This window comes from Brachyistius frenatus, unplaced genomic scaffold (genome assembly GCF_029030835.1).
Source record: "Brachyistius frenatus isolate BFR_SWC_R1_liver_20210118 unplaced genomic scaffold, ASM2903083v1 Contig_17, whole genome shotgun sequence".
Lineage (NCBI taxonomy): Eukaryota > Metazoa > Chordata > Actinopteri > Embiotocidae > Brachyistius > Brachyistius frenatus.
In genome coordinates, this window is record NW_027210616.1 from 4406317 (window position 1) to 4423134 (window position 16818).

General features: G+C 43.4%; 1 protein-coding gene across 1 annotated transcript; it reads left to right on the top strand.

Moving 5' to 3' along the window:
- The first annotated feature begins 2279 nt into the window (after positions 1 to 2279).
- On the top strand, positions 2280 to 16475 carry ehd1a (EH-domain containing 1a). The gene is made up of 6 exons (XM_069694480.1): positions 2280 to 3064; positions 8033 to 8130; positions 12260 to 12501; positions 13294 to 13464; positions 14783 to 14947; positions 15304 to 16475. Exons 1-6 carry the CDS (start codon positions 2676 to 2678, stop codon positions 15835 to 15837), a joined length of 1599 nt encoding a protein of 532 aa, XP_069550581.1. The 5' UTR covers positions 2280 to 2675; the 3' UTR covers positions 15838 to 16475.
- Positions 16476 to 16818: the final 343 nt, after the last annotated feature.

Consider the following 16818-nt stretch of genomic DNA (forward strand, 5'->3'; position numbering starts at 1 on the left):
CCTGATTTTTATTGGTGTCATAATGTTATCTTTGAAGCAGTAGAAACACAGATTAAGAGACAATGGTGTATGACATTTTACTGAGCCTTTATTAGGTGGTTTCTGATATGAGTGCTGAAATAAAAAAGATGTAATAAACTGATTTGAATCCATGTAGTCAGCAACAGCTGACCAAAAGAGGGCAGCCTTACTTCATATGACTGAAACATTTGTCCTACTGCTGCCATGGTGCTCAGGTATGTAGTATTATGAAATGTGTATTTGATTGTTCAAGAGAATGTGTAATTCTACCTAAGTTTTGTCAGCTGATCAGAACCACACGAGGAAAAAGACTTGAACATTTAAATTTTGTTTCATCAAAAAATAAATGTCAGCAGAACACCATACAACCAATCCTGCAGTGAGAGTCTCGTGGTCTTGCCTGGTGCTACCAGCTGTGTTGTTTCTGTGGGTCTCACCAGCTGTAACAGCATCTCCATATGGGAAAACTCTGGCTTCCAGTGGAGCTGCTGTTATCCGTGGAGGGACACTTCTTGTCATCGAAACACTGCTGGGACTCTCTGTAGCTTGTGTACAGTAACACTTTCTATTTGTTGTTTTTCCATTCGGGGCCATTCTCATGCTTATTTCTGTGTCGGTTACTTTTTCCAATAAAATAAAAACAAATTCATGAATCCAGTTTTACTGTCTGTGTGTTTCTATATTAAAATATTTATACAGATAAAACACATATTAAGTTGTAGGACACCTCATTTATCTAAATGACAAAGAGTTTCCCTATCATTAATACATGAATGGATGTTTTTTTTGTGTGTCAAAGACCCAAAGGTCCCTCACTCGCATGGGTTCACAAGTAATACATTGCAACATCTTTCTGAGGCACATAAGTGAAAACTGAGAAAAACTACATGTCACTCAGTTTGAGAAATACATAACAGTAACTACTTAGAGTACAACGTAAAACCAAAACTGAAAGGAAATGTAGGTATCACTGACCCTATCTGGTTGCAATTTTATACAACCATTTGAAAAGTAAAGGCAAAAGCAAAAGCAAAACCATGAAAATGAAAGTAGCATTTTGGAAATTTTACTGATGCATATCAGTGTGTGCAGGCTTTTATTTGAGCGTGCGTTGGCTGTATAAAGACAAATAGATGTCATTTATATTTCACACTTTCACAGTGGAAGTATTCAGATTCTTTACTTAAGTAAAAGTACCAATACAATAATTAAAAAATTTAGAATAACCTGCAAAATGTAGATAAAGTATGAAAGTAAAAGTAATGGTTTGGTCCTTCTGACTGATATATTATTAAACATGACATCATCAGATTATTACTACTCAAGCCTCAGTGTGTAAGCACCATGTTACTGTTGTAGCTGCTGTAGGTGGAGCTGGTATGAACTTTATATCCAGTTTTATAAGCAGGTCCAGGAGGTAACTCAGAGGGGCCGTCAGATGATAACTGAGAGGAAAGAAGAAAAAACAAGTTCTGACCACAAATCTGTTTTCAGATTTTTTGACTTTTACTGTAATCTTTCATTTTGATTAGATATTGGATCACTTAACAGTTTATTGAAATGAAACTATGTGAGAACTTTTGATGGATAAATCAGTATTTGGTGGAGCTGTAACAACTCAAAGACATCTGAAATGTGATCCAGACTACACACTGTTTTTGTGACATCAGTAGTAAAAAATATTGGAAAAAAACTGCTTTAATATTTACGAATGAGTTGTATTTTAAAAGCTTGTTACATAATTTACTGGGTAGGCTACCTAAAGCTGTCAAATAAATGTAGTGGAGGAGAAAGTAATATTTCCCACTGAAATGTAGTGAAGTTGAACAATAAAGTAGCATCAAATGGAAATACTCAAGTAAAGAACAACTACCTTAAAATTGCAGTTAAATAGAGTTCTTGAATAAATGTAAATATATTGCACTTGAATAAATGTAAACTTATTTAAGTACTCTACTCAGACTAAAAACTAATATATAAATATTTATGGTACCATAATAAAAGTTATTTTGTGTATTATTTCGTTGATTCCCACAACAAAATTAGGCTCATAAACTCCAAACGTTAAAAAATGAGGTAAAATAGGCTACACAATAGATACATTTACCGTGTGGGTAAATAAATGAAAATATTCACGAATAAAGGAATGAAAAGTTGAGAGCCTAAACATACTTTTAGGAGACATAACCGACTACCACCGCTGAGGCTTTTAATGTGAAAAGAATATGTGCAGCGTTTCCGGTATCCGGATACCAGCCTTCCTTGGTGCTTCGCCAACTGACAGCCGGTTGCCGATCGAGTAGCTTAATCGCTTTCGCGGTATTGGCGGTTTTCCCCGTTGCGGTCGTGAGACGACATATTTCCGTCCCAAAGCTCCGTGTTCACGGTGGAGAGAGCCGCCGGCTGTTTTACGTGCGAGCCGACTGTCCGCTGAAAAGGGGAGTCCTCTCTTGAATGACCGATTCGCAGTGCGTGGCTACTGGCTCAGCTAGCGAAGAGGAGGAGGGTGGGGACACCAACTTCTTGAGACCTCGCCCAGTTCGTCGCTTCCACTCCGGCAGGCAGCTCCTCTCTCCTTCGGTGTGAGAGACTCCACACCACGAAAAAAAAAACAACAACAACAACACCACCCAGGTCATTAGAAACCCGTAACCATGTTCAGAAAGAACCTGAAGAAGGACCCCGAGCTGTTCCAGAACGTGTCGGAGGGGCTGCGGCGGCTCTACCGGACCAAGCTGTTCCCGCTGGAGGACACGTACCGGTTCCACGACTTCCACTCCCCGGCTCTCGAAGATGCCGACTTCGACAACAAGCCCATGGTCCTCCTGGTGGGTCAGTACTCCACCGGCAAGACCACTTTCATTCGACACCTCATGGAGCAGGATTTCCCCGGCATGCGGATCGGCCCCGAGCCCACCACGGACTCTTTCATCGCGGTGATGCACGGCGAACAGGACGGGGTGATACCGGGTAACGCTCTGGTCGTCGACCCCAAGAAGCCCTTCCGCAAGCTCAACGCCTTTGGTAACGCCTTCCTCAACAGGTAAATGTTCCCAGACCTTACTTTTGTAGGATATGAGCGCTTGAAGCCCCCTACGAGTCATTCAGTAATTTGTGAATGAAATGGACATGTCTTTATCAGTGCCATGCTTGTCTTAAACTGTCATTTTTTTTTTTTTTGGAAATACAGACGTGTGTTAAAACATCACATCACTCTCGAGTTTAAATGCCCTCCCTACAAGTCCTCACATGCGCCACACTTTTTCAAGGTATTTTCACAGCGTGCTGTTGTACAATCTTTCCAGCAGAGCCAAATGTGTGTGTGTGTGTGTGTGTGTGACGGTTTTCCCTCTTTCATCATCGTGAGTGAATGCAGGTGTTCAGCGTCAATAGTGCAGGTGGCAGATCCAGCTGGTGAGAGCAACATCCAAAGGTCAGGGAGGAGCTTTACCACACCTTGTCCCTTTAAACAACTCGGACCACATCCCAACAGTTAACATAGAGCCTTCCTTGCCCCCCCCCATTTTTACAGGCACTTCTTCCTATACAGCACCTGGCTTGAGTCACGGTCACCGAGTTGACGGACCGTTTTGTCCCACCATCACAGTGTGAACAGAGAAATAGTTGTAAGCACTGTTGCTAGGCAACGTGCCGACTTTGTTCTGTCCTCAGATGCCGGTGCCATAAGTTTCGTATCCCCCGATACAAGCCGATGGGCCAACTCCCGCTATTCACCACCTGAGTAGGCTTTATGAAATCTTATCACGCAGGGTTAAAGGTTTCGGTATCTAGCCTCTTGTAACATATTTGTGGCACCGGGGTGGTTGCTGTTGAGTCAGCAGGTGTTTCACTGAGGCCGTTCAGACATTGCAGCTCGCTCGAGTTTTATCCAGATAATTCAAGAGGAAACTTCCCAAGTGAAAAGTTCTTCCTGAAGTATTAGGAATCACTCTTGTGTCTGTAATTCATCTTGATGTTTGAGTCTGATGTAAAAGAAGAAGAAAAAAAAATTCCTCATGGCAAAATGTCAGATGAGTCAGGCATTCCCCCTGCTGGGGCTTTCGCTAATTAATCAAATGTGGAAATTTATAGAAAACAGCTGAATGAAAGCAGGGGTGAAAGTAAAACAAACACGTAATAGAGTAAAAATGTGTTTAGTAATGTGCTTCTTAACAAAGAGAGAGCCAAAGACAGCCAAAAAGTCTGCCAGCGGCTCGTTGAGTCCAGCTCAAGGTGAAACTGCACGAGCAAGGTGCTATGAGTCAGAGCCGACGTGACGATGCTTGGTGAAATGCTCTTTACTGTGTGTGTGGCCTTGTGATGACATCAGATGTCTAACATTGTTGATGATGTTACTTCCTGTAGAGGATCTGGGTATGTCCCTTATTTTCTCCAGTAGCTAGCAATGGTGTCACCCTGCACAGGAATAGCCATCTGAACAGATGGACGAGCCTAATGCACAAACAAGTGGACCGTCGTGATCTTAATCTGTTATTAGCCTCAGATTATCAGGTGGGTTGTGTGGCCATACGCCGTAGTAATACAAACACTCGAGTTGACACTTCCACCGTTAGACCTATTTCCCATTATCCCCTGACATCCCTTCCTTCAATTATGTGGAGTGTTTGCCTTATCGTGCATGAGTGCAAACTTCTGCCAAGTAACATCGTTCAGGCTCAGAGAAGCGAAGTGAAGCTTTTGAGATAACACTCTTAAAAGATGAGACTCCACGGGCCAAAATTCACTGCTCTGAGTTGATTACCGACTTTAGGGGAAACCAGATAAGATTGTGTATAAACAAAGGCAATTGTCCACTGTAGCATCATTTGTCAAATTGCTGCATGCAATCCTGTGGTGTCTTGGGACTCCTGGTTCTCTTTGAATTCAGTCTGCAATTTTGTCTCAGAGGCATACGCAGGCTTGAGTTGTCATATATTGGCTTAGAGCTCAAATGATCATGCATAACAGGATATGCGAGTATGACGAGAGCAGGTGCATGACCGATATGAGGAGCTCACATGGCACGTTGCACAGAGCAGGCCTACATTTGATAAAACATTCTTTCAAGAACCAGATCCAGAAAAACATTTAGATCTGAGCTGGGTTTCTTTTGGCTCAGACTGGGCCAGTTTTCCATTTTCCTGTCTGGAGTTCACAACTATTTGGAGTGGCTTTGAGCTGTGGCTTTGTTCAGTGTGTTTTAAGTTATAAAAGTAGAAAGGGTTAGATAGTTTCTTGACGGATTTGATGAGACTATGATGGCAGCTCCTCCGTATAGCTCTTAACTACAGTTATTCAGCTTGCAGATTAGCCTTTAACTACCAGGCTCAGATGGGACTTCAGGATAACCAGTTATTTATGAAGAAAGTAAACAGAAATCAGTCATGTGATCCTCACACCCACAGCTTACTTTTGGTTTTGGCAAAAGGTAATGGATAGTAGTATGATCCACTATCTTTACATTTTTGGCTTTTTTTTTCTTTTTTTTTACTATTTACATTTTTTAGTATTCCGGTTTCTAATTTCCTATCATACCAAATGTTCCCAGATGAGCTTGCGTATTTTTTTTTATTTTTTAATTTTTTTTTAGTTTCTTGTTCCCTTTATTTTAAAAGCCGCTGCAGTCAGAGGGCCTTTGTGTATTTTTGTGCTCTCTGTAAGCCATTAGTCAGTAAAACCAGTGTCAGCAAAGTATAAGTTCCGCACTGACCCACCCCGGCCCACGCTATCCTACTCCGTCCTGTCCTGCTCAAGGCCTGTTATTCCAGGACGCTGACGCTGCACTTTGCAGAGATAGGAGCTGAGAAATGTACAGCCTTGCAGAGCACATAACAAATATAGTCAAAGACACGGGCAGACAGAATAGATCAATTTATTCACCAACACGAGTCGAGGTTTCACTGGAAGCAAATATGGAAAAGTGACACGGTTGAAACCTCTCTCTCACGTCTCCACTGTCAGCGACCGACGCCCTGTTTCCGCTTATCTATGGGAAGTTGAAGTTACGATGTGACGGGAGGTCGTAGGTCGAATGGTGGGGCAGGAGAGGAAGGCCCTCTGTCATGAGTTGGAGCCAGACATCCAATCACAGGACGAGGCCTGGCGTGGAATATTACCCCCACCTTCATGCCAAACTCGCCGAGAGAGGATCGGTGTCTCACTTTCTTGAGACACAATGAAACGGTACAGAATCTCAGCTGGGCTCTCGGGCCTCTGCGCCTGCTGGGTCCTCTGTTTCCAAGAATTCCAGCTCGAGTTCATCTGAGCATCCCCCCCCCCTACAAGCTCTGTGTGGAAAAATGTTGAGCTCGACGGTTAAATGGAAATCCTGAGCCCAAATTCCATCTGGATATCACACACCATCAGCTATGAGAGGGACGGAAAAATCTCCATGTTTGTTATCTTCAGCAGTCACTATTGTTGTAATGTAACACCAGGCATAGGATCTCCATGCAAGAAGACCTTTTCTTTGACTTGGTCTTTGGAGATGTGTGTGTGTGTGTGTCTCTCTCTCCCTCTCTACCCTGAGTGCGGTTGCAGCAGGAATGTAAAAGCATGGTTTTCCCGGTCTTATGACCTGGTGCCTCTGGGCCCATGTTGTGAGTATAGGTTCAGTTTTGCTGAAAGTGCAGCAGAGTGAGAAGTAGTAGTCTGAGCTGTGGGGTGTCTTAACAATCCCCTTCTTTGTCCTGAGTGGGACACTGTGGGTTTATGCAAAACCAGTCATCTTCTCTCACGCTTTATAGTGTGTAAAAACTGTCTTGTGTTTTTGTGTATGTGTCATGGCTCAATTCCTGTTGGGAGAGCGACCCGCTCCTCTAAAGTTCAAACCCCAGTGTTCCAGCCCAAAGGAGGCCATTGTGCGGTGAATTATGTTGCAATGGGAAGGACTCGGGCCTACAATTTATAGCTTATCATCTATTGTCCCAGTGTTTCCCTAACATTCAGTTGTGACCTCCTACAAGCAAAGCTGACGTACTGTTTGGAGAAACAAACGGTATCATCATGTAGTTTCACTGTTGTAGAATCAACAACTGGAGTTGAAACGGTTAATCTGTTAAATAAACGTCTGTTATGTCACTGCCGAATAAGGTGGCACAATGGGGACGGAGCCCGTGGACCACTGATGAAAGCACGTTCATCTGCTCAACTGCAAACTGAATAAGCTGGGAGTCGGGAGTTAGCCTGGTACTACCCGACCCACATTCACTGCATGATTATATATGCAGTGAATGCACGTAACCACCGCCACGGGTCGCCGATTGGTCCGTTCCTTCGCAGTGGTTCAACCAACCTTCACGCGAACAGAGTTTCCAGGTGATAATTACAGCAAAAAACTGAACCTGTAAAAAAATTAAAAAAAAAAAAAATCATTAAGGCAGAATCGCAAGCTGCACAAAGGTAGTGAAGCGTTTATCATCACCCAGCAGTGGTTATTCTGCCACACGGGCTCGGCAGAGCGAACACAACAGGCTCGATCTTTACCTGCCGGCGTCACACACGTGACACTGTTTGGGACTCTGGGGGATGAGGTCCGAAAATACAGCTGCAGTTCCCACTTATCACCATAGGTGCCGCTACAGAGAACGTAATGGAGAGCTTCAGGAGTTTTTCAAATGTGCTTACTTTCATCAATTAATTAAACTTGAACCATTTTTAGCAGCGAGGACGTCTGAAAATAGGATTGCAGTTGTGCTCTGAACCCCGGTTTTTCCTTTTTCGCTGACTGCTACTTTGTGTTTTAGCTGTTTGTCTCTACTAGCAACACCATTCGACTAATGTTAGTGCCTGCGAGCGAGGAGATTGTCCTTGAAATGTTTCAGAATAATGTCTGTTTAATGCCGAGCTTATGTATAAACACTCTCACCTGACTGGTTTTCTGCATCTCTCTCCCTTTCCACCCCTACGCCTCCTACTCTCGACCCTTTCTATTTTGAAGTTAAGCTCTCTTTTACTGTCCTTTTTCTCCCCTCTGTGCTTCTGGTGTCTCATCCGTGTGTTTCTTTGGCAGGTTCATGTGTGCCCAGATGCCAAATCCCGTCCTGGAGAGCATCAGTATCATCGATACTCCTGGAATCCTGTCGGGGGAGAAACAGAGGATTAGCAGAGGTCTGCTTCACGCACACATACAGACACACTTTACCCACTTTTACTTTCATTTCTTTCGCTGGTGTTATACATCCGACCATACAACACCCCGTGCTCAAAAAAAAGCCTGAAATACTATAAATCGGAAAGCCTCGCGCACACGCAAAATAAAGGAAACCACACGCTCAGATATGAAAACTTGCCTGAAACTACCTACTTACTCGCTTTCCTTTCCCTTATCCTCGCTGTGCTATTTTTGTTTTGGCCAATGCTTTACTTAGCCAATTGCAGCAGTTGTGCTCACAGTGCTGTCAAACCTGTATTTAACTCCTTTAAACACCCGTAGGTCAAAGCCCAACCAAAGCAGGTCATGTAAAACTCATGGAGGCCTTCACAGCTTGACAGTAGCAAGGAGAAGGCATATAACACTTTGAAGTTCATTTCCTGTCTCGGTACCTGCGGTTTTCTGCAGCACCATCCTCTTTTACTTGCTTAGCTTTTTCTTTCTGTTTTCAGGTCAGCTCTTTGCTAAGTTTATGTTAAAAAAGTTGAATATGCAACATCACCTGAAAATACTATACGTATCCTACAGTGCTATTTAAAAACAAAATTTTTTTTCCTTCGTAATAAAATTACTATTTATTTAAAATAAATATAATTCTGTTTAACTTCTCTATTTATCTCTATTTGCATATCCGAGTCATTTCCCTGTGCTCTGTGGGAAATAAATAAATGCATATTTTTAATCTACGTGACCTTCAGGGTCATTTCAGAATTGCCACATTTTCACTTTTGATGAGCTTACAGAACAAAGGCGGAAGACATAGCTTCTGCTTTTTCAACCTTTTTCAGCCCGTTTTAAGAGGAAGCTCACGTACAAGTAGTGGCGTTTTTTTTTTTGTACTCCAGGAAAAGGAAGTGGAGTAAAAACGGCAAACATAGCAGAGAGTTTCCCAAGACCCCCACCCACCCACCTTCTCTCTACCACGGAAGGAAAAGAGAAAAATATAAGGAAGTCAATATAAAATATGAGGAAATAGGAAATAAATCTGCAGGTGATCTGATCATTATCTATCCAGCCATACCCGCTTTATCCTGAACAGGGTCAGGGGGGTGGGGGGTGGGGGATGGGGGTGGTGCGGAGTCTCACGCTCACTTTGAGCAAACGCAGGGTTACACCCTGGACTTCCACCCTTTTCTGTTTTCTGGAAATCAATGAATATAGATATTAGTTGAAGAGTTGAAGAGAGTGGCGGTAAACGTACACGTGTAAATTATTGCCATCTTAAAAGGAACCAAAGGAAGTCTGTGTGTGACTAAAGAGACCGGGACACGTTGAGGTGCTCAGGTGACCCCGTCTCCAGAGAGGAGACGCAGACCGAATCTGATGCCTCACAGCTCAGACAGTTTTGTTTCCATACATACATACTGAGACATTCTTACTCTCAAAGACACTTTCTTAAGCACACCCACACTTTCTCGCACACGTTATGCACGCCTCTGTTTCTGTGTAAACATGGATACGATACGCTACTCCACAGACGTACTGTATGGACTGTGTCATATATAAACAGATCTGATTGGATTGTACAGCTCGAGTGTGACGGGCATGTGTGTGTCTGTGCTCAGTGTGATGGCAGGTATTAGATTTGCTCCAGGCCACAGAAAGCGGCGGTATTACCTCAGACTTCCCCTCAGGGCCAATCAGCTAGCAAGAGCTGTGACTTCAGATACCGCCAACATTTCTATATTTTTATTGTAGAGCTGCACAGAGACGTTCACATAAGCATTCGGAGACGATGAAATTATGAAGTCCATTCATGGATGCAAAGCTTTTTCATTGCATAACACTTTGAAATTATTTTTTGAGTAGGTCAGCATTTTTGGCTCAGTGCTTGTTCCTCAGTCATGAAGTGACGAAAGCTTTAATACAACTGTGGTTTTGCAAAACCGGCTGACATCTTTCCCAGTCGCTGATGATGATTTGACAATAAATACTGACATGTTAACGCAATTCAGCAAATTTGCCAGGAAGAAAAAAGATTTCTAACAAGCTCAGTTAAAACTTTGAGAGAGCTAACGTATTTAGGAAATGCGCTTCCTTTCTGAGAATTAGATGCAAACATCAGTAGCACCCTCACATCTGTATGGAAAAATAGATGGAAAAAAAAAAAAAAGGGCCTCAGACTCTTTGGAATTTCTTTCATTTCACTGGATGAAAACTGAATATCTGTTGATCAGACAAAAAAGTATTGTGACTTCATATTTTCACTAATTTATCTTACCTTTCCAGACTGAATGATTATTTGAGAATACAAGCCCTACTTTTTGTGTATGGGTTATAAGTAAGTAAGCAAGATGTGACATGTCCATCAGTAACTTTAGACATGCAGGTAGCTGGAAAGCAAGAAAGCAGATAAACACGTTTCCCAAGATGCCAAACATGTCCAACCGTTATTCCGGCCATTAAAATGAAAATCCCTTCTCTGCCCTCCCTCTACGATTAGCACGTGATTTTGAAGCCTGTCCAGATCGGTCATGAGGTCATGGCTCTATCCATACGCGGTACCGGCAGCAGTTGTTGATGCTGTGTGCTATAAGTAAGTCTGGGCTACGGCAGCTGTCCGATTCCCTGACACTCGTGTTCAAAACCGACTGAAGAGAGAATGAACAAATGTTCTCAGCTGACTCACGCTGGGATCTTCAACTTAAAATAGTCCCCCGCTGCTTTCACATCGTGTGCACAAACAGGCATGAACTCTTTAAAAAAAAAAAAAAAAATTTTTTTGCTGAGTGTGTCTTCATGTTTCCATCCCGTGTGTCAATCTCCTATTACAGTCGGGGTTTTCCTCTTACTTTCACTTTTACTTGCCCCCATCATTTTCCCTTTCTCTGTTTACACTTCTCTCGGCCCCCCTCTTCATCCGTCAAAGTCACAGTGTCGTCCTCTGTATCGACTGTATCTCCCCGTCTCTCTTTTGTGTACATGCTTTCGCGCAGAGACAAAAGCCAGCCATGTTGGAATGCATGTGCAGCAGATCTGTAGTTGATTGTGCAGCGGCCCAGATGAGCTTCTAGAGCAGCTGCATTCTTTTCTGATCAGATGACACACAGACACTAATCAAAACCACAACTCTGCCTTCCCACCCTGCGTCCTCAAGGCAAATGGAGAAAAAAAAAAAAAGGCCATTTTGATGTAATTTGGGTTTGTCCCTTATTTCTCACATAATTAAAGGATGTGAACAGTACAGTAACTTTCTGTGCTCAGTCAGTGGTTGAAATGTGTTTACCGCACTTCCCGGTTAGGCTAGTCACTTTTTAACGTCACTACTAACTGTACACAAGTCGAATGTTTATCTTATCACCTTCTGTCAAGGGTTTCCGTCCCTGCTTCCTTTTTTGTTGTTGTTCGTTGCCAGCTTGGTTTTTGTAAAGCACATTGCAGAGCTCCGTCCCTGCTGGAGGGCATTTCATTCCTGAGACTAATACACGCTGCAGATGGACAAATCAGAGGGACTCGGGTTGAAACTGTCTTTACCTTTACGCACCTCTCTCTGCTCTCTCACTATCGTCAGTTAATCAGTCACCAGAGGGAAAAGCACTGCCTCTTAAAAGCCCTTATCTAACCATTACTGGATCAACATGACTTGGAATATGAACGTAGAACCCACAATTAAACCTCCTTAAACACATAATTTAAGTGGAGCCTTTGAGCTCTTTGTCAGGTAAAAACTCATTTAACCACTGCAGGTTTTTTAAAAAAAATGTATTGCACTATTTGGAAGCACAGTATCATATAAGGTTTTATGCTAAACCGAGTGAGACGATAGTAGTACACAGTTAGTAAAAATGTAAGCAGGCTCCCTAGGTCCTGGATTTATGTGTCACTGTTGATTCTCATTTGATCATAGTTGGAGTTCATTGGCCTCCACCTATTAACAGCAAGGAACAATACGAGCTCTTCCTTGTAGGGGTGCTTTGAAATAGCTGGTGTCACAATGTGTAAGAGTAATGCAGCATCCTATTTGGAGCTAATATCTAACCTTGTTTGCAGCCTAATTACATCCAAGATTTCACGTTATTCGGACTAAACATGAAGCCAATTACGGGGTAATTACAAGATCTTTAAACGGTCGTTTCTACCCTCCAGGATACGACTTCGCCGCGGTCCTCGAGTGGTTTGCAGAGCGCGTGGACCGCATCATCCTCCTGTTCGACGCCCACAAGCTGGACATCTCTGACGAGTTCTCTGAGGTGATCCGCGCTCTCAAGAACCACGAGGACAAAATGCGCGTGGTGCTGAACAAGGCGGACCAGATCAGCACTCAGCAGCTGATGAGGGTCTACGGAGCGCTGATGTGGTCTTTGGGAAAAATCATCAACACGCCTGAGGTGAAAAGCTTTTGTTTTTCCACATGTTGCTTTGCGTAATATCTGAGTGAAATATATTCGGCTTGACCGGGAGGAAGCTCTGAAACGCAGTCTGTCCAAATAAGTTCAAGCTTGTGTTGATTTCGCACACTTGACTGCAGGAAGTTGCCTCGTTCAGCTGGTAGTCACCAGACGTGGAGCAGTCAGTCGGTTTAATGTTTTGAAGGGAAGTCTCCGGCAGGTCTGGACGGAGGTCAGATGACTTCTCCCAAAGACGAGAGTGATTACGTAGGATAGTGTACGCAGGTTGTTACTCTACTCTAACAAAACACACAAGAAATAAAGTACTGTAATCATGTCATGAAAGCAAAACTGTTACAATACCAACTATTTCAAATCCCACGTCCTACCTGGGATCATGTGACACAGCTTGTCTGATGACTTTTTCCCTGACTGGTTGGTTAATGTTTAATCCAGAGCCATATTCATAAAGTGATCTAACAGAAACCTTTGGATTGTGTCGATAATTATTCATTAACTTTGAATTGTATTGTGCTGCCTTTTGAAAAGGACATGAAGCACAGGAGATGCCTTTCAAAGTTTTACAATTTTTCCATTGGCAACCTTACAGCCCTGTAGTAACATTGTAACACGTCCTATTTGTCTTGTCTGAGCGTACACATGTTTTGTGTCTGTTTACACAACAGCCAGACTGCAGGGTTGAGTATGTGACCTGTGAAAGACTTCCCTCCCGTGTGGGTGAAGTATAACCTGATGGAAATGGTGATTAACTTTGTACAAACATTGCTCCAGGTGGTGCGCGTGTACATCGGGTCGTTCTGGGCCCAGCCCCTGCTGGTCCCTGACAACCGGAAGTTGTTCGAGGCGGAGGAGCAGGACCTGTTCTTGGACATCCAGACGTTGCCACGTAACGCAGCTCTACGCAAACTCAACGATCTCATCAAACGAGCCCGCCTCGCCAAGGTCAGTGTTACTCATGAGGCCGCGCCCGGGCTAGCTGCTCGGTGAGTCACGGTGGTGCTTTGAGCTGCGTGAATCGGCGTGCTAACATGCCGATTCAGCAATGCCGATGTGTTTCTGCAGGTATGATAAGGTTTACCTTTTGCACCATTTAAATTGTGGGTGTTTGTATGCTGATATTTGTTGACGAGCACTAAACACAAAGTACAGCTGCGGCTGATATCGGTGTCATTAGCATAGATTGTATATAAAAGTGGACGTAGCTTCCGGGTCTGAAAAATGAGGCCAATGCGGAAGTGCCTTAAAACTGCAATAGCCTTTAGTGCCACTAAGGGGTCGACTCCAAAAAGCCTCTGGCTCCACAGACTCCCGTTCAACTTCTCTCTTGAAATACAGTGTCAAATCATTTTTTTCCACAAGTCATTTTGGTGTCGCTCGCTGAAGTCACTCCTTCTTATTAGTTTTCTGGCGGTCCATCTGAAAATAATCCCATCATTAATTACAAATTAGGCCTCAAAAAGACGTGTTTTTGGGGGCGCGTTTGTTTGATCGACAGGCCTGTGGTGCAGTCAGATTTCCGCTATAGGAAACCGGGTTGCTGCTTGATTATTAGTTTTGCAAGTATTTAGTTAAATACAGTAAATGAACAATTCTGACCTGATGATGGTTTTAGGTGACAAATGGACTCATCCTCAGGAAACCATGAATATTTATAAAAAAAAAACCGTCATGGAAACCCATCTAAAGGTTCAGATATTTCCATCATGACCAAAGTGGTAGACGACCTTAGAGACAGACTGTCAGGGTGGCTGAACAAACACATTTTTTAAGCCCCATTTTTTTTATTTTCACTCTTTATTTTTCCATTGCTCACCACTACCCCCCAAACCTCCACTTACAAGAGGAGGGTTGCACAAAAACAAAAACAAAAAACAAAACAAAAAATCCTCTTTTATGCAACTTTGTCGGTGTTTAGTTTCAAAAATAACCACAAGCAGAAGTATAGTAAAACCAATCACCTTGTAAAGTGAAACCTGGCAGAGGGATTATTTGTTATTGCTGCTTTTGGTCTATATGAATATTTCCCAACTAAAACACCCCTTGGGACGTTATGACATGCAAATGGAGCTTTTTAATAATAATTTGTGCCTGATGTGTTTTTTTCATTTCATTAACTAGTTTTTAAAATTGCATTTACTCCTCATTTGCTGCCTTTTGAAAAATACTCACCAAGTTTACCATGTTTTCCTCTGTTATAAGGGCATAACAAAAGTTCAATAATCTCTGAAAATGTCTGTCCTGTTTGTTTTATGGCGTCCAGGTGCAGGCCTACATTATCAGCTCTCTGAAAAAGGAGATGCCCAATATGTTTGGAAAAGAGTCCAAGAAGAAGGAGCTGATAGCCAACCTGGGAGAGATTTACCACAAGATAGAAAAGGAGCACCAGATCTCCCCCGGAGACTTCCCCAACCTCGCCAAGATGCAGGTGAGAGTAAAAAGCAATAAGTCCAGAGACTCTTGTAGCCACCTCCATGACAGATTTTGATGTACTGTCCAAAGTCACAGATTTGATGAAATAACAACTCTATTTTTGGTGTGTTATATAAAGTGTTGGAAACTAACTGTTCGTAGTAGAATAACCTTCCCTCCTTTACTCTTCACATCTTTGCCCTTCTTTCCTGCTCTTGCCTTCCAGGACGGGCCCGGACGGGGATGAGATTTATTTTTCCTGGTTTGTCAGGAAATCCTGCTTCTTGTATGCTGCTCCCGTTGGTAGCCATTGAAGACTGATCTATTTCTATCACCAATTCCTGTTTTCTCTCACCCCCTCCATCCCTTCAGGACCTGCTGAATGCCCAGGACTTCTCCAAGTTTGCAGCGCTCAAGCCCAAACTGCTGGAGTCGGTGGAGGACATGCTCGCCAACGACATCGCCCGCCTCATGGCCCTGGTGCGCCAGGAAGAGGCCTCCATGCCCAGCCAGTCCGTCAAGGGCGGAGCCTTTGAGGGGACCATGACCGGTCCCTTCGGCCATGGCTACGGCGAGGGTGCCAGCGAGGGTATCGACGAGCTGGAGTGGGTGGTGGGTCGCGACAAGCCCACATACGATGAGATCTTCTACACCCTGTCTCCAATCAACGGGAAAGTGTCCGGCGCTGCAGCCAAGAAGGAGATGCTGAAATCCAAGCTGCCCAACACGGTCCTGGGAAAGATCTGGAAGCTGGCAGACGTGGATAAAGATGGCCTCCTCGATGACGAGGAGTTCGCCCTGGCCAACCACCTGATCAAGGTGAAGCTGGAGGGTCATGAGCTGCCACCTATGCTGCCTGAACATCTAGTGCCCCCTTCCAAGCGTGGGACAGCGCTGGAGGCCTAGACGTTCAGAGAGGAGGGGGAGTGGCCTGGAAGTGAGAAGTGTCAACACTCTGCATCATGTTTAGGACTCGCCAGACAAAAAGTCCAACCAAAAGCATGAGTAGCATCATCTTCCATCACACTGCGAGTCGCCGGGCTGTCTGACACACCAAGAGGTGGTATTGCTGTGATCTTTTTCACCAGAGAGAGACTGGAGGGTTTCTGGGGGAAGGGAGGGAGAGCGGGAGGGAGGGAGGGAAGGCGGGAAGGCAGATCACCGTCTTGCATTAGGGGATACTGTTTATGTATCTATGTGAAATAAATGGGGGGAGAGGGGTTTGATTTGCAAACTGATGAAAGGACATTATTGGATCATGAACTGAAGGGTAGCTGGAGGTTTCATGATGGGGCTGAACATGGATTTGTGCAGCCTGTGTAAAAGATGTCTTATAGATATACAGTCCATATTATTATTATTATATGTTGATCCAAAGAAATATAGTTTTTTTTCCATTTGGAGTGAGAAAGAGGAAATGAATCAAAACAACTTGCTTTATCTATATTTTTGTATTTCCTGACTATTAACTTGGACTATTTCCTAATGCTTCCCTTTTTATCATTTTGCCAGATAAATAAAAAGGAATACAGTACCATCCAAAATGCTGATGTGGATTTGTGTTGAATCTTTCTATGACACACGACGGGGATTTCTCAGACATCAGGAGAAAGCCTTCTTAAAGTGCCACGAATTAAAACTGGGGACAACTTAGTCGAATAAATCTTTGCTAAATAAATATGTGCTGAATCTTAGTTTTGTGCTTTTAATTTGTAAAAATTTGTAATTGAGGGTCATGTGAAGGACTAGGTCACCCAGAGGTCATCCAAAGACTTTTTCTTTGCTCTCATTTGAATAGTATCAGTGGGATCTACTGCCCCCTGTAGGCCAGAAAGAGCCGAACCGGTGGTCTCGGGAGGACTTGTAAAGGAATTTACCCATGAAATA